The sequence below is a fragment of the Ptiloglossa arizonensis genome, chromosome 4, assembly GCF_051014685.1.
Source record: "Ptiloglossa arizonensis isolate GNS036 chromosome 4, iyPtiAriz1_principal, whole genome shotgun sequence".
Taxonomy (NCBI): Eukaryota; Metazoa; Arthropoda; class Insecta; order Hymenoptera; family Colletidae; genus Ptiloglossa; species Ptiloglossa arizonensis.
In genome coordinates, this window is record NC_135051.1 from 16,775,077 (window position 1) to 16,802,766 (window position 27,690).

A 27,690-nucleotide genomic window follows, 5' to 3' on the forward strand; every position below is an offset into this window, starting at 1 on the left:
GACCGCCTTTATTGCGCCTAGTTTCATTCTTTTCCGGTTTATGGCATTACCACGCGGCAGCCGGCATTACACGCGTTTCGACGTACCCGGTGCGGCCGTACCTCCTAGTCGTCGTCGTCGTCGTCGTTCTCCTCCTCCTCGACGTCGTCGTCGTCGTGGTCGTCGTCGTCGACGCCGCGGGGCGCGCGTGATTTCAACCCAGCCAGTTTTGCTAACGACGTTTTTGCTAGAAAATTGGAAGTAAGCTCATCGGGCCGGGGAGTTCGCTCGGTTGGATGTTCGATGGAGTTTCGTCGGAGTTGCGCTCGAAATTTCGGTCGGGAACGATTCGTTTCGGGTGGTTTCGGGTGCTTCCGGGGGCCGAGTTTTAAAATTCGCTTCGAGGGTGAGTGCGTTATGTATAACTTCGGTGTTAATTCCTCGTGTCGAGGGAGAGAAGTTTTGCGTGGAACACCAATTTTTCGACTCTCTTCGCGCGGTAATTTCAATAATGGTATCGGACCTATCGATTTGCAGGTAGTTCTTTTTTTTTTTTTTTTTGGTACTCGAAGGGGGGTTTATGTTTTTTTCGAGTGTTAATTACTGCTCGTTCTCCAGTTGTATGGTACGTATACGGAGGGTTGTGTACGGTCGAAGGACGTTAAGATGTGAAGTTCGACTACGTTGATTATTCGAGGAATGTTGGTCGCGTGAATCGAGAAAAGAGTATTTTTAGTCCTCCACGATGAAAGCTATCGTGTGGAGGACTTTTTTTTTAATTATGGAGATTATGCAATTGCTGATCTTTTCGTGGAGGAATGTTCGACTTGTGACAGAAATTTGAATCTTTATTATGCAATAACGACAAAAGTTTTTATTTTATGAATTTAATTCTGGTCTACGTGGTAGAGAAGTGTGTGTGCTTTACATGTGTGCAAAATTTCGAGTCAATCGGTTAACTGCAGTTTGAAGTAAGAGGGACACATGAATTCTTCGAAAATCTACAAAAATGCAATATAGAGATTATACGAGTATAAATTACTGATTATAAATTACTAATGGAAAAATGCCAAAGTGAAAAAGCATACTAAGAAAATTCAAGAAAATAGCGAAAGACTCGTACCCGAAAGATGCAATAACGATCTGACAGTGGAAAAGTTTATAAAGTGATCTACAGAATCGATTTTATCGAAATAATAATGTTTCGGACACTTGCTTGTCGGTAAAAAACGCTTTGTCGAAATACACTTGTTACAAGTGCTTCGACAAAATGTTTGATAAAAGAGAGCGATGTCGCGAAACGTTGCAACGCGTTTGAACAGAGAAAGTGTACAATTGTAGTCAAATAAAATTTGTACAACATTCTTTGGAATTCTCGTTTAATTTTTCAACGCCCACAAGAAGCCTAACTTTCCCCTGTCATCCAATTTCTTATATCGCGTAATGTACAAACAATATAATTTTTAATCTTCGACGTGAAAACCTGATTCCGATTTATTATTTCGCATACGACGGAGCTCGGGAAACATGGTCAATTCCTTATCAATAATGACCAAGTGTAATATCATCGCGCTACGAATAACACGTTAAATCAAACCGGCACGTAATTATCGTCGCAGAATACCAATCAATTATTTTCGAGCCGCGTTATAAATGTTTAAAGTAATACGCGACTAATGAATTCGCGTAATTATGGTCCGCGCCTGATTGAAATATATTTGAGTATTTACCTTGCTGTTCAAACGTTAATGAAATTAATTTGAGAGACGTAATCCACGTACCGCGCCGCAATCGCGACGCAATGAATTTACGTTGTTTTCATTATTCTTCCGAAGAGTTTACATAAATGCATGATTATTCCTGGTAAACGCGGTGTACGGCCATTGATTTCCGGGCTCACGTGAAAATTTGAATTCTGAAAACCGTACGCGGCGAGAATTATGACGCACTTTCGGAAGTAACGCCCGTGAAATAGTCGCCCCCGTTTCGTGTTTCCGGTTCAGAGGCTGAAACGTACGAGCGACGTTGCTTTTTCACTTCGAGAAACGGACGAGCACTCTTCGCGTTTCAGCTCCGTTCCTTACGCCCGGCTGGCTGACCATAAACGCACGCTTACTACTGCCACTTCGAGTCTGATAGGGCTGACCATAGACTACTGTGCGCTGTGTTCACCTTGGTTGTTCGTTGCATCTGCGTTACCTTTCTTTGGAATAATTTTAATTTTCAATCGATTAAATTTTGATCACTTCGATTTCGTCTTCCCGAAACGAAGTTTGAACAGAAATTGAAACATTGATTTTCGAATATTTTCTGTCGATTGTCGAATTAATTCGAAATTAATTCTTCTGAGTTTTGATCGAATAAATTTTAATCACTTCGATTTCGTCTTCCCGAAACGAAGTTTGAACAGAAATTGAAACATTGATTTTCGAATATTTTCTGTCGATTGTCGAATTAATTCGAAATTAATTCTTTTGATTTTTGATCGAATAAATTTTAATCATTTCAAATTTGTCTTCCTAAAATTAAACTCCAACAAAAATTGAAACATTGATTTTCGAATATTTTCTGTCGATTGTCGAATTAATTCGAAATTAATTCTTCTGATTTTTGATCGAATAAATTTTAATCATTTCAAATTTGTCTTCCTAAAATTAAACTCCAACAAAAATTGAAACATTGAATTTTCGAATATTTTCTGTCGATTGTCGAATTAATTCGAAATTAATTCTTCTGATTTTTGATCGAATAAATTTTCAAATTTGTCGTCTTAAAATTAAACTCTAACAAAGATTGAAACATTGAATTTTCGATAATTTTCTGTTATTCGTTGAAAGAATTAATTCTATTTTGCGATAGAATAAAATTTAGGTATTTCAATCTCGTCTTCCCGAAATGAAACTTCAACAAAGGCTGAAATATTCATTTGGAAGAATTAATTCGAATTTTTGACCAAGCAAATTTGAATTACTGCAATGTTGTCTTTCTGAATAAAGCTTCAAGAAAAATTGAAACATTAAATTATCAAAAATTTTCTGTTCATTGTTTATGTATCCATGAAGAATACACATTACATTATCAAAATTCGATTCATTCGAGACTAAATGAAAATAAAAAATGTTCATTCTTTTCAATCGATATCTTACGTTTTAATATCGAGTAGTTTGTACTCAATTCTTCCTACGAAGCTTTTAAGTACATTCTCGGATGTTGAGCTCATCCCGTTTTGAATTTCCGATCCAGAAGCTGAAATACACGGATGCTTTTCACTTCGGAAACCAGTCGAGCAATTTTTACACATCGTTTCAGAGTCTTCTTGCGTCTGGTTGGCTGGCCATGAATGTACCCAGACTACTGTCACTCTATGTCTGACTAAGACCGACCAAGGACTTTTACTCTTTATAGAGTATTGGAGATCACATATTCTTGTAAAAACTGTTTCGCGTTTAATGCAAATGGAAGGATAGAGGAATTTAGAGTTAGGGTTAAACGACTGGGAAAATTTTTAGAAATAAATGCAGCATTTCACATTTCGAAAGAATGGGTATGCTAAATATATTATTAAAATATAGATGTAAACTTGAAGTATTGGCAACATTCGTCGAAAGAATCGAAAGCATCTTAATAAATTGTACAAAATATATTTTTCTGTCCCTTCGTTTGAAAAAATTATTACGATTATCGGTAAGTTTTTTCACGATTATCAATAATGTCGTTCTTCGTATTAAATGTATAAATATACAAATATTAATATTTTTACAGATGCACTTAAGATTTTTTAATATGCAAAATGATCATCCATCTAAGAATATTTATCTTTCTATTACTACTACTGCTTTTCGTTTATTACTAAATAATACTACTACCCTTGCAGTGATTTTAAAACGTAAATTTACACAATAGATCAAGAATTCTTTTTCCCGAGGTTAGTCGATTACAACATCCACTTTTGTTCCATTAATAACATTTTCACTACCCCTACAGGTAAGAGCAACTCCTGTAAATATGTTTACAAAAATTTTAAAACATCGTTGTGTACAATAATTTCTCCCATAACACCTGAAAAACCCGCCCCTATTTATACCTCTCCCCAAAATATTATAATTAATCCTAACTTCGTTAGATAGTCAAAAAACATTATCCAACACCCAATGCAATATTTCACCTAGATTGCTTTACCCGCGCACAACGCTTAGAAAAGAATCATAATTAATACTCTGGAGACTATTAAAACGATTAATTTTAATAACACCCTCTCGTCACTTCGTTTCCCGCGCGCTTCAGTCGCTCGCCAACGCAACGCGCAAGTTCGTTCAATTTCGCACATTTCTCCCAAAAACAACCCCCGGAAGATGAACAGAGGGATCGCCATCGAAGGCTGCACTATCCAGGGAGAGGCCAGGGTCACCGAAAACAACGAAACGGATTAAAACTTCGAACGAAGAGATCCCGAGAGCCATCTGGCCCGCGTGATCCTCCTACGTCGCTCGCTCGAAAAGAGAATTCGGAAACGATCGAACGTTAACTTCCGGACGATTTGTCAGAGCAGTAGAGGCGGCTGGCTCTCGCACACACCGCGATAAATCCCGGATTTTCATAAGTTTCCCCCACCAGCACCTACCTACTATTCCGACCGACCGATCACCCATCCTGTAGGCGTTCTCGGCCAGGGGCGAGCTTCCAAAAGCTCTCTCCGTGACCCGCGGGCGTCTTGCCACGGGATCGATTCGAGATATACGCGCTCGGTCTCCTTCGTCTTTCTTTTCGTTTCGCGCTAATGCCCGCGGAGCCGGCCGCCTGGAAAAGAAGGAGGAGGAGGCACGGGAGAAAGAGTGAGATTTATCGAAGCTGCGGCTTGTTACCGGGGCTTTACACTTCCGGCGAGCGAGCGCGGGAGCGCGAGGCTGGGGATGGAGAGAGGGTGGAGAGTAAGGGAGAGAAAGGGGGAGGAGAGAAATGGAAAGAGAAAGAGAGAGAGAGAGAGAGAGTCAGTGTAAGAGGAAGACTGAGAGAGAGTCAGTGTGAGAGGAAGACTGAGAGAGAGAGTCAATGTAAGAGGAAGAGAGAAAGCCAGGGGAGAGAGACGAGAGAAAGAAAAAGAGAAACAAATAAGGAGAGTAATAGAAAGAAATAGAGAGAGAAAGAGAGAGTCGGTGTAAGAGGAAGAGAGAAAGCCAGGGGAGAGAGACGAGAGAAAGAAAAAGAGAAATAAATAAGGAGAGAAATAGTAAGAGAGAGAGAGAGGGGGAAGACGAGAAAGAGAAAGTGAGAGGGAGTCAGAGAAAGAGAAAAAGAGAGAGAGTCAAAGGAGAGGGACGAAAGAAAGAGAAATAGAAAGAGAGGGAGAAGACGAGAGAGAGAAAGTGAGAGAGAGGGTCAGAGTAAGAGAAAGAGAAAGAAAGAAAGTTAGAGTAATAGATAGAGAAAGAGAGGGAGAGTCAGAGTAATAGACAGAGAAAGAGAGGGAGAGTCAGAGTAATAGACAGAGAAAGAGAGGGAGAGTCAGAGTAATAGACACAGAAAGAGAGGGAGAGTCAGAGTAATAGACAGAGAAAGAGAGGGAGAGTCAGAGTAATAGACAGAGAAAGAGAGAGAGAGGTAAAGAACAGGAACGTTAGAAAGAGAAAAAGAGAAGACGAGAAAGAAAAAGTGAGAGAGAAGGAGTCAGAGTAAGAGAAAGAGAGAGTCAGAGTAATAGAAAGAGAAGAGAGAGAGTCAGAGTAATAGACAGAGAAAGAGAGAGAGGCAAAGAACAGAAACGATAGAAATAGAAACATAGAAGACGAGAAACGATAGAAATAGAAACATAGAAGACGAGAAAGAAGAAGTGAGAGAGAAGTAGTCCGAGTAAGAGGAAGAAAAGTAGAGACAGAGTCAGATTAAGAGAAAGAGAAAAAGAGAGCGAGAGGAAAAGGACGAGAGAAGGAGAAAAAGAAAGAAGGTGAGGGAGAGAATTGAAACGAAAGAGTGGAACAAGAGGAGAAAGAGAAAGTGAGAGAGAGATTTGGGGTAAGAGAAAGAAAAAGAACCAGAGAGATAGAGAGAGAGAGAGAGAAAGAGGGCGTGGGCGCCTCGAGAGCCGCGATAAAGGTGCTAGCAATTGATTAAGAGGGTCGTTTGTGCCAAGGAAATGCTACTTCAAACGCGACCCCGATCCAAGCCGCTTTTCAGAGGCCTCTCCTCTATCCTGCCGCTTTGATTCTTTTGTGCTCCGTCTGGCGTCAAAACTTCCGCGATAATCTGGCTCGCTGGGGAGAACTCGCGAACCGCTCGTCTGAGGGGTGGTGGCAACAGAAGGGAGAGGGGGATCGTGCAGGTATGGATTTAGCATTTCATACCGGTAATCTGGGATGTTTGCGAGATGCTACCCGACGGCTTCAAACTCGCCCCTCTCTCTCATTTTTCGACGAATATCCTCGCGATGGCCGCTACCTGTACGAGTAAAGGCCGAAAGAGAGAGAGAGGGGGAACGATAATGGGAATTTTTCTGAATAATTGAAGAATTCTTTTCACCAGTTGTGTAACAGGTCGAAGAACGATTTCGCTCGACGTGTTGGGAAAGTTTGTCGAATCTTGGTAAACGATATTTTTATTTCGGAACGGATTTTATTTTCAATCCTCTGTTATTTCTATCGGTCATTGGACACTTTGGACACGTCTTGGGAATTTCACGAAGAATATTCACTGTCTGGTATTATGATGTGTGACTTTCTGAGTGACTGGACGTCAATGGTTCGTACTTTTGAAAGATTTATTTAACTCGTAAATATACTCTCTTTGTATAATAGTTACGAGTAATCTACTCTTTGTAGTGTTTCTATGAGTATTTAACCAGTACAGTAGATAATACTCTATCAATCGTTATGTATAAATCGTTTATATCGTCCGCGTTTAAAATTATAAACGACGCGCTAAACGGCAAATAAGTCGTATCCCCATTCGAGAACAACGTATAATAACAAACTATATTTCATTTGACTGATATTCTAGGTAAATCTTTCGGTAAATAATCAACGAATTTATCGTCAGTCGAATAGTTACTCACTACTCAAAAGTCTATACTTTACTAAAGTAAAATATTAAACGAACTTTCGTTAACGTAATAATAATAACATAATAAAAAAGAGTTTACAAGTAATCCAGTAAAATACAAATCAGAATTAAATTTCGTTGCTTAATCGATCCTAAGAAAAAAAATGTCCGAACATCGTTCGAGCAAAGAGTATTACACGATGAAAAACACGACCTTTGGATTTTACACGATTCGGAAGATGATCGCCGGCGAGAAACTTCTCTCAAATAAACAGGACAAATCTCGAGTTCTACCGGTGCTCGACGAGGCACTCGAAAAGGCAAACACTCGAACAATTAGGAAACTTTTATTTTCCACTCGGAGACTCCGAAACGCGATCCCGTTCGCTGGCAATGGCTGCTTAAAACGATTTATTGAGATCAGCGTTCCACCGATTCCAGCCCGTTCCGACGAGGCAACAGAAGTAGATGTTCAGCTTCAATGGAAATGCACGGAACTGAAGCAATCTGGAAGTTCCGCCTTCGGAGAAACCAATACGATAGATGTTGCGCCTCCATTTCCTACGGGGTTAATCGTTAATGTAATCGATTCGAGTGATTCTGACCGAAGAACGTCGAACACGATGGTCAATTGGATCGTTACCGGAGAGCTTTAACTATTCGCTTGTGTTTTTCAATCGAACGTTTCGTTGTCTTGGATCGTTTGTAAGATTTCGAGAAGGAATACTTCTGTATTGTTTGTTTTCATTATGCATGGAAGCACAATATAGAGTGATTTAGTGTTGAGAAGAGAAATTTGGAGAGAATTGCTGGTCTTGAAGAGGGAGACAGTGTGATTGGGTTTTGAAAAGAGTTAGACCTAAAAAGAGAAAAATGGATGTGATTTTGTACCAAGAAGACACATACTGTGTGATTTAAAAAGAGATACACACTGTGATTTAGTGGTAACGAAAGAAACATACCGTGAGTGTGTAGTCTTAAATAAATAAACCACGATTTAATCCTGAGAAAAGAAAGACAATGTGATTTAGTCTCGAAAAGAGCAGCAGTGTGATTTAATCTTAAAAAGGAGAAAACGTTATTGCGATGCAATTTAGAAGGAACTCTGCAATAACGTATCCCGATTTATGGTGCACGCTGGAGAAGTCGTTTAATGAAATTAATGAAAAATAAATTGTCCCCTCGAACACGCGACCATTCGTTGATATTAATTTTGGAATTGGAAATGGAGTTTTCCGGGTAAAAAAGTTTATTATTTCCGTGTACCGTGTGTACGATAGGATGGAAATTAAATATTAATCTAAATATAGTTTAAATTACAGAAAAGAAAAATAATTTGAAACTCGACTTCTCCGATAGTAGCCACTGCTGCTTTTTCGATTCCTATGACAGACGATACTCAAAGTATTTTTTTTTTTTTTTTTTTTTTTTTTTTTTTAATAAAGGACCGAGAAGAAATATTCTCTTGCACAATATTTTACAAACCGTGTCACGAGAAATCGTTCTCGTCTTTCTCGTGCCACGATACCAAAACCAGGCGAACAAATTGTTACAAAGTAGCCCATTTATCGTCACTTCGATTTCACGTATGCTTGAAAAATTCTCGCTATCGTATCGTTCGGTATAAATAAGCAACAATCGAAACCAACATCCGACACGTAACTCGTATCCGTCTTACAACAATGTCGCCGTGTCGTATTACTGTGAAATTTCACCAGGAATATCCAGCGTGCAATTTTCCCAGGTTATTTCCATAACCTGCCCGAACGTGCACACGTATGTGCCAGTATCCCCCGAAGAGGTTAATAAAATTCACCCGTGCAAACAAATACCGAGGATATATCCTAAGTAACCGGATCCACGATCTCCAGGGGGGCTTAACGCAATCTTCGATCCCGCACACCTCCAAGCCCCCGCGACGACGTTAATTTACGCCCTATTTCCATCGTCGCCGATAAAACGAAATAAATGGCCGGCTTATAAGCGAAAAATACTCCCGTGAAAGTATCCGCGATAATGCAAAGCAGGGATCAGCGTATTTCAGTAAAATAATTCCGTATTAGGCCACGTATGTGGCGGCTAATCTAGTAGGAACCACTCGCTCGCTCGTACGCGCTCGCTCGTACGCGCGCGCGCGCGCGCGGACGCGCGGACGCGCGGACTTCGGAAACGAGAAAATTAATTGCGATCCCAAAAATACGAGGGGAGGATCCCCATTATAATAAATTCAGGGGTAAGTTTCGTGGAGGCTGTGACCCCGTTGGAATTTATTGCGCCGTATAAGCCAATTATTTATTGTCCCGGTGGTTCCCGTGACTCCGTGGAATCGTCGACCGCGGAACCATTTTTAATTTGCTACCGCGCGCGACTCGTGTGAAAAGGCTTCGTCCAATTAGAATCGGCAGCTTCGACGGATGTCTCCCGTTACGGTGACTCTTGGTCGAATATTTGCGTAAAGCTTCCCGACTTGCCCGGTAGTTGTTAATTTATGTCAATTTCTCGGAGTGGTCACCGATCGAAATTTACGTCGAAACATTCGATGTTGGATAAGGGAAGAGTTTCGAACGTTCGACTGTTGATATGAACGATCGTTGATGAGATCACGCCCTGGGTCCAAATGGACCCGTACCTAGACCTCGCGCAAATATTCCGAACGAATAATCGGTTATTTTATTATGGATAAGGGAAGAGTTGCGAACGTTCAACTGTTGCGACAACGACGATATGAACGATCGTTGATTTGATCACGCCCTGGGTCCAAATGGACCCGTACCTAGACCTTGCGCAAATATTCCGTACGAACGATCCGTTATTCTGTTACGCTGTTTGTAATTTTCTGACGTGGTATTAGAGGTATATTGGAGCGGTGTAAGTATCCCCGGGTCATAAAAGACCCACGCTGGGCGTAGAGAGGATTTAACTCGTTATTTTTCTACGTATCTCGGGTATCGGGTTTGCTGTCCTCTATACGCCATGAAATTCGCGAAAAGCCGTACCAAAATGTACGAGAACTTCAAACGGGTCATACTAATTTCGTTGGTGAAAGCACTGTACTCCATGGTTAGAGGATTTAAGTGGATTTGGTACTCGTTGAAACAAGTTCCTCGTGCGCGGCATCGAAATTTGTATGATACACGTGCCGGATTCGTTGCAAATTTTCGTTCGAGATCGAATTCGTAGGTGAACTGCTCACGGTTATCGAATTCATATACAACGACGAAAAAGATCTTTCGATTTTTTGAACGTACTAAATTTGTCGAAAACCTACAATTTTAGGTTCTACGTTACGAGAGGTCGTGGATGTTTAGCTACGAGTGACTCCGAATGTCTATAAATTACCATAAGCGATTATAATTGCAAATGTTTCAAATGTGACGTCTAATTTACTGACTTTCAAAAGTCGAAAATCTTTGATTTTTTTACATACACTAAATTTGACGATTTTCTATATATAATCAATTTGACGAAAAGAATTGAAAATCTTTTGGTTTGTCGACAAGACAAATTGAAAATCTTTTGGTTTTCAGATTGTGACAGGCCACGAATATTCTCTACGAGTGACTCTAAATGTCTATAAATTACTACAAACGACTATAATCGCAAATGTTTTAAACATAACGTCAGATTTACTACTAACTCCCTTTCGAAGGTTGAAAATCTTTGACTTTCCTCGTAAACTAAATTTCACGATTTTCTATACATATATTGAATTGTTCAAAAAGTCATTTGATTTTCCAAAATGGATAATATATAATCTAATAGAATGTTCATACACCCTAAAAAAATCGTGTTTCATTCCCACCAAAAAAAAAACCAACTTTCCGAAGAACCTAATAATTCACGTGGACAGATAAAAATCGGACACCTTGTACACAATGATGTGTCAGATTTGCATAATTTTCATCAAAATTTCATTAATAGACACCACGCGCAAATCTTTGATTTCCCAGTGACAAAAATCGTCCGGGACAACTGAACTCCGTAGAATCCACGTAGAGCTTCACCCACCCCTCCCATCCCCCTCGCCAACGAGATGTTCAATTTCATCCCCGTGGTCGAGCACGAAGCAAAGGCGAAGGAACACCCTTATGGAGGGACTTACCTGTGCCAGCCGCCCCGAGCCTCAGAACTGCATCGCTTTGAAGGGAGATGGAGAGGGTGGCGGTGTCCTCGAGGCGTGCAAGAACTTCTTCGGGAATGTCCTCGGGTTCGCGGAGGCGGAGGGTGACTTCACCTCCGCCTCCGCCACCCTGACCGCCTCCACCCCCGGGACTCGTCGACGCCGAGTACATGAACACAGATCCGTACCCATGTAATGACTGCAGCGGCAGCCTGACGCCGCCCACTTCCCCGACCGGACCCTGAAAAACGAGCAAATCGTGTTGAGAATCAGATTTTACGAAAATCGCTCGCTCGAGTATCGGGGCAGCGATATCTCGACCGAGAGGGGAATGCTTGATTGGATCACCGATGGAACACGGGGCTTCTTAGCCCTGCGTGGGAACTGTACCGAATATGAGCGCCATTTTCTTCTCGTATATTGCGCCGAGGAAGCGAAATTTCAAGGTCGTTTGGAAAACGTCGAGAGATTGGAGTTCGAAAATCGTTCGCGAAAGATTTCAAGCGACGTTTGCAACGTACCATTTCAGCGAACGAGGGAATGTGTATACTATATACTTGTCTTTGACGAGATTGAAGGTTAGGTTGGTTGGTTTAAACTTTATCGCACAGGTGTTAGGAAACAGAGACGATGCATGGGGAAATAAATATTTATGGAGTAGGTGTGCAGGGTATTGTTTGTGTGTACAGTGTGGAGTAGTGAGTAAGAGATACAGTTGATACTGTTGTTCAAATTTAATTTCAATTTTGGAGGTTATGTGCCTGAAGTTTGTGTAATACGTAAGTAATATAGAAAAAGATGAACGAATGTAGAAACAAATGAGAGAAGAAGTGTAAGAGTGAGTGAAAGGTAGAATATTGTTGTTAAAACCTGACTTCAATTCAAAGATTACAAGGTTCCTTGAAATTATTTAAATAATACTTTAACATTTGTATTCTTTGTGTTCGGTTTGCAATAAGTAATGACTCACTGATTTGAGCATAGGTATCCTTTTTTTTTAATTTGCTATTTATCCCACCTTTCTTTAATATTCTATACAAAATGACTTTCGCGAAGAGAAATTAGTTAAAGTAACTTTCCTTCCATATCTTCCATATTTTCCTTTAACGAGTATTTTAGTCACAATTGAATATACGTAACTACAATCGTTCTTGAATACCTAAAACGAAAACCGTTTTACATTCTTCAAAAGGGATTGTTCTCTTATCAGAACTGTATTTTTCGAGATAACTGGAACAAGTATCATTTCAGGAGCAACAACAACAATATAATTGGTTACAATTAATCTGGACCGATTTACTCGCAACTGGAACTGTCAGTTTCCTGTGTAAACGTAACGTGTCAGTATTTGCGGGTTTGGTGCTCGGACCATTTGGATGTTCATGATGTGGGAGTTTATGGAGGTCGTCTCTCCTGAAACCACTGTGCTTCCACAAACTATAAACTTCGCCACAAAGCATCACAGAATTATCGTTTCTTAATATAGAAAATATCAATAGAAATCGACACGAATGATGGGTAACGTAATACCGTACAAATCTAAAAAAAGAATTGTCCAAAGCTTATAAATAGAAGAAGTGGATGACAATTGTGAATTTTATTTTCAAGCCTAGAATTTCTACCGAATGATATACGAATATAAAAATTCTAACCCTTTCTTAATCCTCCCTAGTATTCTTTTCTCGTATTACTTCATCAGAAAACAAATAATACATAATTACATATTTATGTATAATATACAATCTGTTCCAAAGGAACCACATTGCCCTAAGCCTTCTTACACTAAATTTTGTGCAACCAAAGAAACATTTAAATCTCCCCAGTATTCTTCACAATTAGCATCTCTTTAAACTTTTATCGTACTGCTAGAGGTTCGAACAGATGCAGATTGTTCGTATATTCAGCAAGAATTCGAAAAATCTGTACCACGGGACAAAGTTCAGGATGTATTCGAACCGATGAAACGCGTAATACGAAATTTTAAGGGGTCAGCTTTCTCTCGGTCGGTAGCCATATTCCCACGAGAAGAACGTCGTCCCTTATCGTCGAAGCGACTCGCCAAGTTTCCATTTCTCGCTGTACACTGGGTATCCCCTCCCCCTCCACCGGTCCTCCCCTGCGAACTTTCCTTTACGAGCAGAAATATTTTGCCAATTTCAACGCCCATGCAAATTTCAATTCACGACCGTCAATATTTACCGAATCGCGTCGAAAAAGGATTTCGATGTCGCGGCACTCGATTCGCCGTCAAACGCTCTAGCCTCCCTAAAAACGGTAATGCCCGGCGTTAAAATAAAGGGCCAACGTTCCCTTCGTCGAGAAAAATGGAAGAAGGAGGGAACGTACGTTCGAACTTCGATCAACGTGGTTATTTACTTATCGGTCTATAAACGAGGGAAAATGATTAAGAATGTTCACGGTAGAAATATCCATCGGAGTAATTGAATTGGAAAACGTGAAAATTTACGAAGAATAATCGGAGTAATTGAATTAGAAAATATGAAAATTTACGAAGAATGAGTAAGTGATGTTTGAAGTTCGATGAATGTTGTTATTTAGTTATCTGTCTATAAGGGAAAATTATTAAGAATATTCAGGACAGAAATATCAATAGGAGTAATTGAAATAGAAAACGTGAAAATTTACGAAGAATAATCGGAGTAATTGAATTAGAAAATATGAAAATTTACGAAGAATGAACAAGTTTCAAGTTCGATGTATAATATGTTGTTATTTAGTTATCTGTCACTAAACGAGGAAAAATGATTAAGAATTATCAGAGTAGAAATATCCATTAGAACAATCAAATTGCAGAACATAAATATTTACGAAGGATGAAAAAATAGTTTTATGTTTATACTTTAAGTATTTTGAGGATTCTGATAAAAACATGGTTATTTAAAATTTTCGACCGAAATTGCAACTGTAATTATTTGAAGAATTTTATTGGAAGTACAATAATAGATTGTCTCAAGTAACAAAGAAACATAAAATACAGTGTAAACTAACATCAAATAATTAGTTACCTCTAATATCAAATTACCTCTAATATCATCTAATAACAAATAAAGTATTTTCCATGTACACGAATTCCCTAAAATTATCTAATACCATGAATTTTATTTTATTTCTCTTGGTTATCGAACGTAATGCAAAAAACAGTACCGTTCCTTTTTCAACCGATAAAACTTTCCCATTATTCAAAATTGTTTCGCCAATTGACTATACCCTATCTTCCTCTTCGTGAATTTCTAATTACACGTCCACAGACTACGACCAAAATGTAAAAATGGTCCCTCCGAGTAGTTCCGGTAACGATTCCGTACATACGATGCGATGAAACGCTAAATCGGCTATAACTCGGGAACAAGATCGAATAAAACCGGACATTTCTGTACCGAATCCATTCTCGAGACATGTCCCGCTAATAACGAAGCCCCGTCGCTCATTAAACGAAACAAGTCTTAAAAACGAGCGATCGTCGTACCTCGTTTCGACGTTACTCCTCTCGATGCGTTCGTTTACAAGGAACGTGCTTCGTATTTAATTACGCGCAACCGTGTCCGCGATAAGGAAACCGTGAATAAAAGAAAGAAGAAAAAAGAAAGAATAGAAAAGGAGAACCCCCACCCACCCCCCACCACGTCGAACGAGAGGGAGCCAAGTAAAATGCAACCAGCGGTCGTAAAACATACGCGAGCGGTAAAAGTGGGCCGTAAAAAGCTCCGGGTAAGAGGTCGCAAGCTCGTGAGAGTCGCCGGCGTGTTTATCGGTCCTCTTCCAGGCGTCCAGGGAGCCCCCCGTGGATTTATCCAGAGCGGGATTTTCGCCCTTGACCGAGCCGCGTGTATCGGGACCGACATCTATGTCCCACGACGTGCCGGCCGAGTTGCGAGAGATCCTACGGAAATCCATTACCCGTAATCGCCCTGCCTGTCTGCCGGAAGCACGGGAGGACTTCCAAGTTCCACGGGTGAAAGTCAAATTGGAAACTTACTTTCTCCGGCGCGTGGTAGTTCGATTTAACTTCGGGGCGAACGGGACTTGCGTCGATAACATTGCGCGCCACGTGACCAACAGAGTCGCGCGTCAGTCCCCTCCTGATACCGATTTGCTCTCGTCGAGGTATTTTATAAGGTTCGGCGTGTTCTTGTTTTTCATTTTGGGAACTGTAGGTATGGATTTTGATCGAGGAAATTTCGAGAGATATTAGTTCGAAGTGAGACAATTTTTTTAAAGTGATTTTAATAAGAGGGAACTCAATTTTCTTTTGTATTTAGGTGTGTCTTCATTATTTTTTAAATTTGACACGAAGAAGGATTGTTATTAAGGAAATTTCGAGAGATATTAGTTCGAAGTTAGACAATTTTTTTTTGAGGTGATTTCAATAAGAGGGAACTCAATATTCTTTTGTAGTTAGGTGTATTTTCATTATTTTTTATACTTTTAAATTTGACACGAAGAAGGATTGTTATCGAGGAAATTTAGAGAAATATTAGTTCGAAGTTAGACAATTTTTTTTGAGGTGATTTCAGTAAGAGGAAAACTTAATTCTCTTTTGTATTTAGGTGTATTTTCATTATTTTTTATACTTTTCAGTTTGACATGTACGAACAGGGATTGTGATTGAGGAAATTTAGAGAGATACAAGTTTGAAGATCTCTTGATCACTATTGAAAAAGAAATGATAATTCTTTTCTAAATATAATTTCATTACTATTTCTTATGTAAGGTTTGTATTGTCACTTTAATACCTGAATCAATGTTTAGCAAAATTAGTTCGTGACGATGGATACTTTTTGGAGTTATTGCTTTCCCTGATTACTTGTAGAAATGTATTTGTAAAAATTTGAAGAAATCTTTTTCAAAAAAGAGAAGTATTTTGATATACTACCTTCTGTCAATTATTTTAGAATCTAAAACACACCAAAAATATTAATCATCCACAAAGTAGCCATCTTTATGTTCAATCGAAAACGAGTGATTCTCGATCCAACATTCAGCAAGTGAACCCTTGCAATTTTCCGGAACACACAGGCATTATCAACTCTTTGTAATTAAATATTCTTTCCCGGTGTTGCTCATTATTTGTTGGCCGTTCTTAGGTATTCTGTCTCTCCGCGTGATCATAAATTAACCATTTCTCGTTTCTACAAATCTTTCGAAAGAGAATTTTTAATGTCTATCAGAAGCTGTTCGTTTAACACACGCAGAACAGTGTAACAAACATAAACACTCTTCACACGACTATTGCAAAACCAGTTTCAAGAATTTGATAAAACAATACGTTTCCCTGTAACTATTACCCCGAAATTCATACAATACTCGAACATCAACTTACTAACCAAAAAACACAATAATTACCAAAAGAATAAATTATCTAGAAATACACGAGCGTTCGAATAAATTATCAAGAAAAATACAAGCGTGTGCTCCAAAACGAAGACTCACCACTCCCCGTTACATCCCTCCCCAATTGTTCTCCTTTCCAATCCCAAGAATCCATACCAACGCGCAATTTTTATTTCCAATTCCAAAAGCAAAATACCTCCTCGTAACGCGAACCAAGTATATCAGCAACGAGCACTCGAAATACCTGGGAAAACCGATAGACATTAACGCGTTTGTTCGATTTCAATGAAACCGCGAAAACGCTGTATATAGAAGTTATGCATCAAAGTGTTTCGCGTGGATTCCAGAATCCCATTCTTGTCGATCGAAAAACGTCCACCCCACCACCGCTACCGAAAACCACAAACGCTGCCAAAACCGATCGGGCAGGAAGTCGAAATACCGCCGCGCGATCCAGCCCCCATTTCCAGGACATTAATCAGCGTTCTTCGATTCAATGTCTCCGAACGAACCCGACCACCGACGATCGTCGATTATTTACGACGCTCGAAATTCGAGTAACCGTGTGCCCGGTCCCTCCCCACCACGCCATTGTGAGTCGTTGTGTTCCACCGAATGCCTGGAGATGGTTTCCAGCGTTGTCAGCGCGATAAGACAGCTTTACGAGCGTGTTGACGGGAGTTTGAAAAGTGCACGAGCCACCCAAGTATCATGAAATACGGAACCACGACACACGGCTGACGAGGAGATGCCAGGGGACCGTCTCCAACCGGGACAAACAACCGGAAATGTGGCCATAACAATGCGGATACGCAGCCAACGGTGTCCCTGTGTGTACCTGTTTCCGGTGTGCGCGCGCGCTCGCGTCCATCGATACACGGATACACGCTCGTGACGCAGATTTCCTCGACTGTAACGTAAATACGGGCACCTCCACCATCTTGTAACCTCCCCCTCGAAAATCGATTTCGCGTGTTTGCTAAATTACCCAAGGACTCGTGGAATCCCGAACGAAAGGATTTCGTATTTCGATTTCGCGAGACGCGACGCTCGGAAGCGCGAAGAATTTATTTCTCGAACGATTTCAAGATGGATGTAAAAAGAGGATAGAGGTTGTTACGGTGAGTTTGACGAGGATAGTGTGTTTTCGATGATTCGGGGAGGGAACGAATCGGGGTAGGTATTGGACGAGTGATTGTTGTCCGTGTGAGACATTTGTCGTGATTTTGGAATAGAGACTTTTTGGATTTTTATTGTGGGAAAGTTATTAAAAAATGTACCAAGACTTTGCAGCGAGGTCAGGGGTTTTGTTATGAATTCGTGTTGATGGAAATTGAGGATTACATTTAATGTTTCTCTTTGTTGGAGATGACGAAGGAAGAGTTCAGTTAAGAGTTTCGGTTGGGTAACGTTTGATCCGGTTTGAAAATATTTTTTAGATTTCTACCTGTAACGAATGTATGTTTGAAGAAACATAGTATAGTAGTATACAAGAGATAGTAATGAGATTTTACCGAGTAATCAATAATATTCGACATATATGTTTTTTAGTGATTTGTACTTGTATTGAAGACTTGAAAACAACTTTTTTGCTGCATTAAAAGATTTTTTTTGCTGTATCATTTAAATTTACTAAGTTTCGTTAAATACTTACGCTCTTTTCTTCTAAGAACATAACTATTGCGTCTATCCATCTGAATATTCAAAAGAGGATAGCACCAAATTAATTTACCAATTCGCAGCTCCCTTGCGTTTTTTAACGTAAGCGTCTGAGGAATTAATAGTCTTTATAGTTCTCTTAATGATCAACGATGGTTAACAGCGGAAGTTACGCAAGTTCCTCACAGCTGGTCTCGATAGTTAAAAACTCATAAAGTATCGGAATAAAGGAAGCATTTACCTAAATCAAACAAATGTCTGTCCAAGTATACTCCGCAGTGTTAACTTATGAAAACTTGATTTCCAAATCATTTATCGGTAACCTTAAAACATAAGATTCCTAGCTGACCAAATCTGCTACTGGATCAAAAAAAGATATTTATAGCTCCCAAATGTCTCTCTCAAGTATCCCTCATGATATCATCTTACGAAAAACTTGATTTTCCAAATCAATCACTGGACATATATCAGGACATAAGACTTTCACTTTGTCAGATCACTTACCAAATCAGGAAAGATACCTAGAAAAATCAAATAAATACCTAACCAACTATTCCTTGTGATACCAATTTACAAAAGGTTTGATTTTCTAAATTAACCACTGTTAACATCAGGACATAAGACTTCAACTTGGTTACATCACCTACCAGATAAGGAAAGATACCTAGAAAAATCAAACAAACACCTATCCAACTATTCCTTGTGATACCAACTTACAAAAGACTTGATTTTCCAAATCAACCACTGTTAACATCAAGACACAAGACTTCCACTTGGTCAGATCACCTACCAGATGAGAAAGGACACTTATCGAAATCCAACTTGCGCGAAACTTGATTTACCAAATCATCGATCACCGCCAACCTTGAAACACGAGACTCCTATCTTGGGATCACCGCTTAACAAAGAACCGCGGTGGTTCGTGGAAAAAGGCTCGTTCAAAACGTAATCAAACTCTCCGCGGCGTCGGAACTCCTGCTGATAATTTTCCATGCATAGTAATACGCAACGAAGAATTTGAATAATCCACTTTCACGCTATTTTCCCGTCAGATAAGTCATTAAGCTGCCGGACGAGGAGCGGGCGAAACTTAATGCGGGCCGAGAGCAATCTGCTTTGTTCCGGCGTTCGCTAAACGACGGACGGACGGACGGACGCGGGAAAATACTTGCACGTGGGGAAAGAACAGAGGCCCTGCGGGGAGGAAGGAAGCAGAAAACGAGAGAGAGAGAGAGAGACAGTAGACACAGAGAGAAAAAGAGAGAGAAAGAGAGTCAGAGGGAGAGAGAGCGGGTGTTGTTACGCGATCTAGCTTTGTGTATTCGACGCGTAGCCGGCAATCGCTCGTCGCTGGAAAATTTACGGTCTCCCGGCTCTTCGCTCGCGGCGAACAAACGCCGGAGCATCGTCGTCGTTTTCGTCTGCTCTCTTCTGCGTCTGCCTAGCCGGCGTCCACAATTTCCCCGTATTACCGTAATATTCGCTTTAATGACTCCCGACCAAACGACGGGGGCTAACAATGGGCGAGAGCCCTTCGCAGGGATGCTCTCGTCCTCGACCGTCGATTTTCCACCGTGAGCCCTTTTTCCGGCGTTAATTTCACCTGGTGAGCGAATTTCGATTCACGGACCGACCGTCGGACAGACGACGGGGCCGCACACTGACAAGTGTCGCGATCCGTGTCGAACATTGAGGATCCGGTACCTAACGAACACATCGGGACGATTAATACCAAAATTCTTTCGTCTCGTGTTTCGACAATCGTTTCAACGTCTTTGTGAATCGGTTCATTGATTCGTGAGACACACCAAGCGAACTGTGATCAGATGTATACACGTGAGGATTGACAGTTGCTCGGATAAGTGGATACGGGGACTGTGCGATGACGGAAGATGTTGGTTCTTGAGTTTTTTAACGAATGTTCTTTCTTTTGTATTGATTTTACCTGGTGAGCTGTTTTAGACTTATGGATGGACTGTTGAACACTTGAGAAGACGTTGAAACCTACTCTGATAAGTGGTCTACTCTCTGGTAAGTGTGCCTACTCTGATAAGTGGTCTAATCTCTGGTAAGTGTGCCTACTCTGATAAGTGTACCTACTCTGATAAGTGGTCTACTTTTTGATAAGTATGCCTACTCTGATAAGTGGTCTAATCTCTGGTAAGTGTGCCTACTCTGATAAGTATACCTACTCTGATAAGTGGTCTACTCTCTGGTAAGTGTGCCTACTCTGATAAGTAGTCTATCTGGAACATTGAGAAGTCATCGATACCCTTGTGCTTGGAAAATTGTGTCAGTGTCCTTAGGTTAATGAACTGAAACTTCCAATGCGTAGGGCAGATTGTGATCAGATATCTACAATTTAAGATTGAAAATGGTTTCTTGGGGCAATTGTTCGGATACATGAATACGAATACACTAGGGTGATGGTAGATGATTCTGTTCCTTGAGTATTTTTCCTTGTGTTAATTTCACCTGGTAAGCTGATTTAGATTCACGAACGAACCGATGGACACTTGAACAGACGTTGTAAAGGACCTCCAATTACTGACGTGATCCACGTCTAACATTAGCAGTCATCAGAATCACTGTACCCAGAAATTATTTTAGAATTATTACTACCTCCTTATAAACTAAGATTCTTGGACGTCAATATTCACGAAGATCTGGAAAATATCCGAAGAAAAACTGATATTGTCAAACGCATAAAAGAATCAGTGCTCGAATACCTAAGGACTAGAATCGAGATGCGAAATAAATTGCCCGATTCTTACGAAAACGTTAGAATACATTTCTTCGATCGATTTGTTTCAGTTTATCGCCTGGACAATGAAATACAATAGGTTCTGTATGTTATTCTTTCGTCAGATAATACCTTTGCAAAATTATTCATGAATGTTTTGCTTCGATCTAATAGACGAAGATGATAAGAGGCAAGACGAATACGTTTATAATTTTATTACGTTCGCATAAACATTGAAGAAACGACAAATCAGATCTACTCGGTATACCAAAACATTCGTTTATTCTCCGGCAAGCATTTCGAGCCTAATTGTTTTTTTTTACAAAAAGATCATCCATAAACAGAAATTCCACGATTCGTCCAAACAGCGTACACGTCCCCTCGAATATCATTCAACCGAAACATTCGAAAACATACGGAACGACCCGAGACATAATCTCAGAACGTATCGAGCGATGTCGGATCGCAGGAACATTTACATAAAACATTTTTATCGCAGTTCCACGCCGAATCCGCCGCCACAGTCACGACCACATTTTACGATACACCCTGTAGAATCGTTCCGTGGCCGCAGTAAGCATCCCGAGAGCGTCGTACTAAAACTAAAAACCCTCGGTACAAGCGGACTCAAAACGACGCGACCGTAATTCATCCCTTCGAATAAAACGCGTCAACCACCCCCACCCCCTCCCACTCCTACTCGCGTTTCGATTTTCCCAAATTCCGTTCGAAGACCGACGCTCGCGTACCCGCGATCGTATATCTGTCCGAACGTGAGAGGACAACGCCAAAAACAAAAAAGAAAAATACAAAAAAAAAAGAAATAAAAGGAAGAAAAACAAGACAGTGAGAAAAAACTCACTCGAGAGAGAAAGAGAAATAGATAGAGACGGACAAAGGGAGAAAAAATACGATAAAAGGGATATCGTTTCTCATCGGTAAAATCGAAGAGAGGAAGATTCGAAAAATAGAGCCGGAAGAGGATTGCCGAAGACGAGAGTGAAATCTCGATTCACACACAAAAAAAAAACAGAGAGTGAAATCGATCCTGGAAGATTCTCCATTTTTTTATTTCTTATACGTGACTTCATTCTCGGATCGAAACCGAGACGATTCGACATTTTTCAAACTGTGCGAGACACGAGGGTGTTTCGCGGGCTCACACGTACGACGAGAAAGAAAAGAAGTAGGGGGCCAGATGAGGGACGAAGAGGGCACGACGCGCGCCAGCGCGCATAAATGTTCCACGGCGATGAATTATTGCCGCGAAATGGCCGTATCCAGTTTGTAACCGGGTACGAGCCGGCGCGCGTGCTGGACACATTGTTTACAAAGTATCCGAGCAACGTCATGACGCGACACGCGCCCGTGTTCCCTCATTTTTCTGACGCGCGTAAAGTGCGTTTTGTCGTTGCGCCCGGGTCCATTAACGCCGGCCACGGGTGGGTGCCGGCGAAAAAAAGATACACGCCACGTGATTTCACCGTGTGTGCCCCCTCCACCCCCTACGTGCCCCCGGGAACATTTATATTTTTGCGGTGACCGACGCGACTCGACGCGACGCGACCCGGCGCGACACCGCCCCTCTGAATTCGAGCGGGTTGTGTTCGCGCGTACGCTCGACTATGGACGTTCCGTGTAAAGTTAAACAGTCGCGCGTTGCGGCTGAACGAAACGCGACAGAACGAATTAAAGGGCGCGAGGCGCGGAGAGGGAACGTGGATCATTTTAACACTGAAACCACCGACGGTGAACGTATCTGTTTTCAACGGATTTCGTACGTATTCTTACAAAGTATTTCGAAGTGGTTGCTCGGAGAGTAATTTCGTTTTACCAAATGGGGAATATGTAATTTAATGAAATGTTTGTACGCTGTGAAACAATCGTGTTTCGTTTTGAAAAAAAAAAATAAATGAAAGGACTTTCCGAGCAACCCTATAGAAGGGGAAAGGATAGATTTAAAGATTTATTTTCTTTTCTAGATAATTTAAAGATTTATTTTCTTTTCTAGATAATTTAAAGATTTATTTTCTTTTCTAGATAATTTAAAGATTTATTTTCTTTTCTAGATAATTTAAAGATTTATTTTGTTTTCTAGTTTGATAATTGTCCAGGAATATTGCAGAAGGTATTAACAGTCGAGGAACTTTGAAAAGGAATTTGATACGGATTCAGTGATCCCTTTGGGAGTTTTAGTGTCAAAGCGCGGGATATTCGAATGATATGAAAAACACTCGGTTAGGTCGACGCTCGTAAATCTCTCGCGGAGTAATATTCGATTTCTTGAAACGATAACTTAGGCTGCGTTCTGACCGAACGTTCTATAGTGACATATTCTATCTATCGATCGACATCGTGGAAAAGAAACAAGAATAATTTACGGTTGTGTACAGATTGAACGTGAATCGACGTTTTTTTTTCTTTTTCTTACGAGGAACGCTCAAGAGTTAAAAATTCAACAAATTGCGAAATTTTATGTGCATGTAGCGTGAGTCTTCGATAACACGAGACTAGTTTTCTTTTGACGTTTCATTTTGAGAGAGTGAAATCAATCGTTGAAAATGTATTTTTTTATTTCTTGGGTGTAACTTTATGACGGTACTACTCAGAGCAAAGTTTCCAATAGACAAATTCTTTGATTTTTATGCTGTGGGTACCTATTGCAAAACAATTTCATCGTAATTTCTTTAAATAAACCATTTCCTTTCATTTCTTGTAGATAAATAATTAACGATTGACGATAGAAACGATTGTTATATACAAAAGGGTTTACATTTTGAACGATTTAACAAAATACCAATCGGAAGAATTATTTTTTCTACAAAGATTGTATTTCATTACTTACTTTGTACAATTTTTACATTGACAAATTAAAATTGCCTTGTAAACGCGACACAGATAGTCACGTAGCAATTCTTCGCGTAAAATAAATGCAACACGTGGAATAACATTTTCCTCGACGAGATTTAATTTTCAAGAAAATTATATCTGAAATGCCAATCACTACGATTGGCCACACTGTCTGACCGTTGCTTTCTATTTCTACTTGCATCGGTGTCTGTATAGATGGACAGTGATGTATTACCAGGAAGTTAATCTGCATGCTAAGATCGATCGAAATTTCGTAATAAAATTCTATCGTGCAGTGCTTCAGTTTCCAGAAGATCGATTTTGGAAATCCATCGTGTACGCGTGCGTTTAGTATGGTTCGACCAGTGGTCCGATCATTACTCGCTATTTCTACTTGTGCCGGTGTTTATAAACATCGACGGTGGCGCAGTATTATCTGTTTTCCATCGATATTACTATTTACTATCTAGTTAGAACCGGTTAAAGCAGATAATAGCAAAACACCGTCAATATTTACAAATGCCGACCCGAGTAGAAATAACGAGTACTGATCAGACACGTTAGTCAAGCTGTGGCGAGTACCACGCGCGCCTAATTATCAAAATGGATTTCCTCGGAAACGAAAACATTTATTCCACACTTTCGACCTACTTTTATCTCCACTTCGTTCCCCATTTATAAAAACAGTAAAAATGTAACGTATCGCTGAAGTACTTTCTCGAATCTCTAACTTGGAATAGAAATATTATTCTTTCGCAGTGCTTTCTTTTTTTTCAAAACAGCACAGAGTTTATTATTATCATCATTATCACCATCATGATCATTACTATTATTATTATTATTAGTAGTAGTAATAGTAGTAGTATTATTATCGCTATTATTATTACCATTACTATTACTCTTATTATCGCTATTACTATTATTATCATTATTATCATCGTTATTGTTATAATTAGAGGTCTTTATTACTATTATCGTATGTATGTATATGTATATGTCTACAATCTTCATAGACAAAATAATTCTTTCGATTGATATTTCGTTAAATCGTTCGAAACGTAAACCCTTTTGTATATAACAACCGTTTCTATCATCAATCGTTAATTATTTATCTACAAGAAATGAAAAGAAATGGTTTATTATTATTATCATTATCACCATCATGATCATTACTATTATTATTATTAGTAGTAGTAGTAGTATTATTATTATCGCTATTATTATTACTATTATTATTACTCTTATTATCGCTATTATTATTACTATTATTATTACTCTTATTATCGCTACTATTATTACTATTACTATTACTCTTATTATCGCTATTATTATTACTATTATTATTACTCTTATTATCGCTATTATTATTACTATTATTATTACGCTTATTATCGCTATTATTATTACTAGTATTATTACTCTTATTATCGCTATTATTATTACTAATATTATTACTCTTATTACAGCTATTATTATTATTATCATTATTATCATCGTTATTATTATAATTAGAGGTCTTTATTACGCGTACGTGTATACACATACACAACTATATACAAAAAAATAATACACGTAGGAATCGCGGGGAAATGAACGGTTTTCCACATACGGTTGGAGCGATATCGAAAACCGGAGTCTGGTTCGATTTCCAGTCGATTAATTTGCGCGCACTTGTAAGAATTTCAATCCCGACGAGGGTACGCTCATCACGGAAACATAACCTCGGCGATCGAATTTTCCGCGCACGGGAAAGACGACACCGGCAACGTTACACTGTTTTTCGACGGATCGCGGGAACAGAACATCCCGTGGGATACGGTTTCGCGATTCCCCGTCGGCGCGTACGTACAAACGTTGCGGGATGAATTATATCTGGAAAACTGTCGCGTTCGAATTGCAGCCGCACCGCAGCCGGAGAATTTTCTGTACGCGCTTTGTTCAGCAGCTTTTCGCGCGCACCGAACACCTGTGAACACCGACGCGACATTTTTCCCCGTGAAGTTCTTGTCGCTGTGATTTTTAACGGACTATGTCGGATTGCAAATGCGAATACATGGAGCTGCACTTGCTATCGCCAGCACGACAATTCTCTCGCGAACGAACACGCGAGAGAATGCTTCCGCTATTCTATTTCTCGTGGCAAGAATACGCTACCACGAATCGATCGTAAAGTGTTTTGCTAAATTTTCAACCGGAAGGGTAAATTTCATTTCTCACCCTTCTACGGAATGAGTCGGTTGTGACTCGATCAAATGAATTTAATTTTAGATTATTTGTTGGAGTTTAGTGTTCTGAGGAGCGTAGAATACGGTAAGCAGGTTTGTTTTCTTTTGTTTTTTTATGGATAGGGGTATGAAATTCGTGTAAAGAGGAGACAGGGTTGGAAGGATTTTTCGGAGAGTATTTAATTATTAATTGTTTTATTTGGGATGGTTTGATCATCTTTTAATTCGTTTTTGGTCACTTTAGGATTTGCACGGTCTAATTTTGTGTATGGTTAAAAAAGTCAAAGTGACTTTTGTATTTCAATGTGAAATACTAATTTTTGTATTGCACGCTCTTCTTGCTACCGAATAATTTTTGTTCGAAATATTTTTCATACTATACGTGATACATTTTTTTATACACTTTCTACAAATATATTCAAGCAATATAGTTGACTCACCTTTCCTAAGCGCGAGGTTTATCAAAATTCTATATCAATCGCGAACAACTGTAATTTTTATCTTACTTTTGCCCTGTAAATAGTATATTTAATTCATTTAAATTTAATCTAAACCGTAATATGTTTTCCAATAGAGATCTACTAGAACAGTATTTAATATCCCACGATTTGTCGAAGATGTACCAAACCCTTAATAAATCATAAATAAATAACACTTCTTCTTATCTTTTCTCTGTAAATAGTTTATAAATAAACTAAATAACAGATTTATTTTTTTCATCGACATAGTCCTAATAAATCTGTAAATAACAGATTAACAGATTGTACACAATTATCTTAAATTTCTCCACGATGTACCAAACCCTTAATAAATCTTAACTAAACAACACTTCTACTTATCTTTTCTCTGTAAATAGTTTATAAATAAACTAAATAACAGATTTATTTTTTTCATCGACATAGTCCTAATATATCTTTAAATAACAGATTGTACTCAATTCTCTTAAATTTGTCCACGATGTACCAAACCCTTAATAAATTTGTAACTAAACAACACTTCTTCGTATCTTTTCTCTGTAAATAGTTTATAAATAAACTAAATAACAGATTTATTTTTTTCATCGACATAGTCCTAATATATCTTTAAATAACAGATTGTACTCAATTCTCTTAAATTTGTCCACGATGTACCAAACCCTTAATAAATTTGTAACTAAACAACACTTCTTCGTATCTTTTCTCTGTAAATAGTTTATAAATAAACTAAATAACAGATTTATTTTTTTCATCGACATAGTCCTAATAAATCTGTAAATAACAGATTGTACTCAATTCTCTTAAATTTGTCCACGATGAACCAAATCCTTAATAAACCGTAACTAAACAACACTTCTACTTATCTTTTCCCTGTAAATAGTTTATAAATAAACTAAATAACAGATTTATTTGTTTCATCGACATAGTCCTAATAAATCTGTAAATAACAGATTGTACTCAATTCTCTTAAATTTGTCCACTAGAATGACACAAAATATTCTATGCTTAACATCGAACGATTTTTAACGCATCGTACAGCCAGAGCAGTGTTCAAAAAAATATTCTTTCACCAGAGAACACGATTGCATTATTATTCGAGAGAATACTTAAATCGCCACCCTCGACATAGTCCTAATAAATCTGTAAATAACAGATTGTACTCAATTCTCTTAAATTTGTCCACTAGAACGACACAAAATATTCTGTACCTAACATCGAACGATTTTTAACGCATCGTACAGCCAGAGCAGTGTT

The 27,690-nt window shown here is 39.2% G+C and overlaps 1 protein-coding gene across 4 annotated transcripts in view; it reads right to left on the bottom strand.

Moving 5' to 3' along the window:
- Positions 1-27,690, bottom strand: part of LOC143145921 (uncharacterized) — an 827,424-nt gene that overhangs the window by 379,522 nt on the left and 420,212 nt on the right. For all 4 annotated transcript variants that reach the window (XM_076309758.1, XM_076309757.1, XM_076309759.1 and 1 more), the window contains one exon: positions 11,114-11,372. In XM_076309758.1, the coding sequence (XP_076165873.1) occupies positions 11,114-11,372 (259 nt within the window). The remainder of the gene's footprint in view (positions 1-11,113; positions 11,373-27,690) is intronic.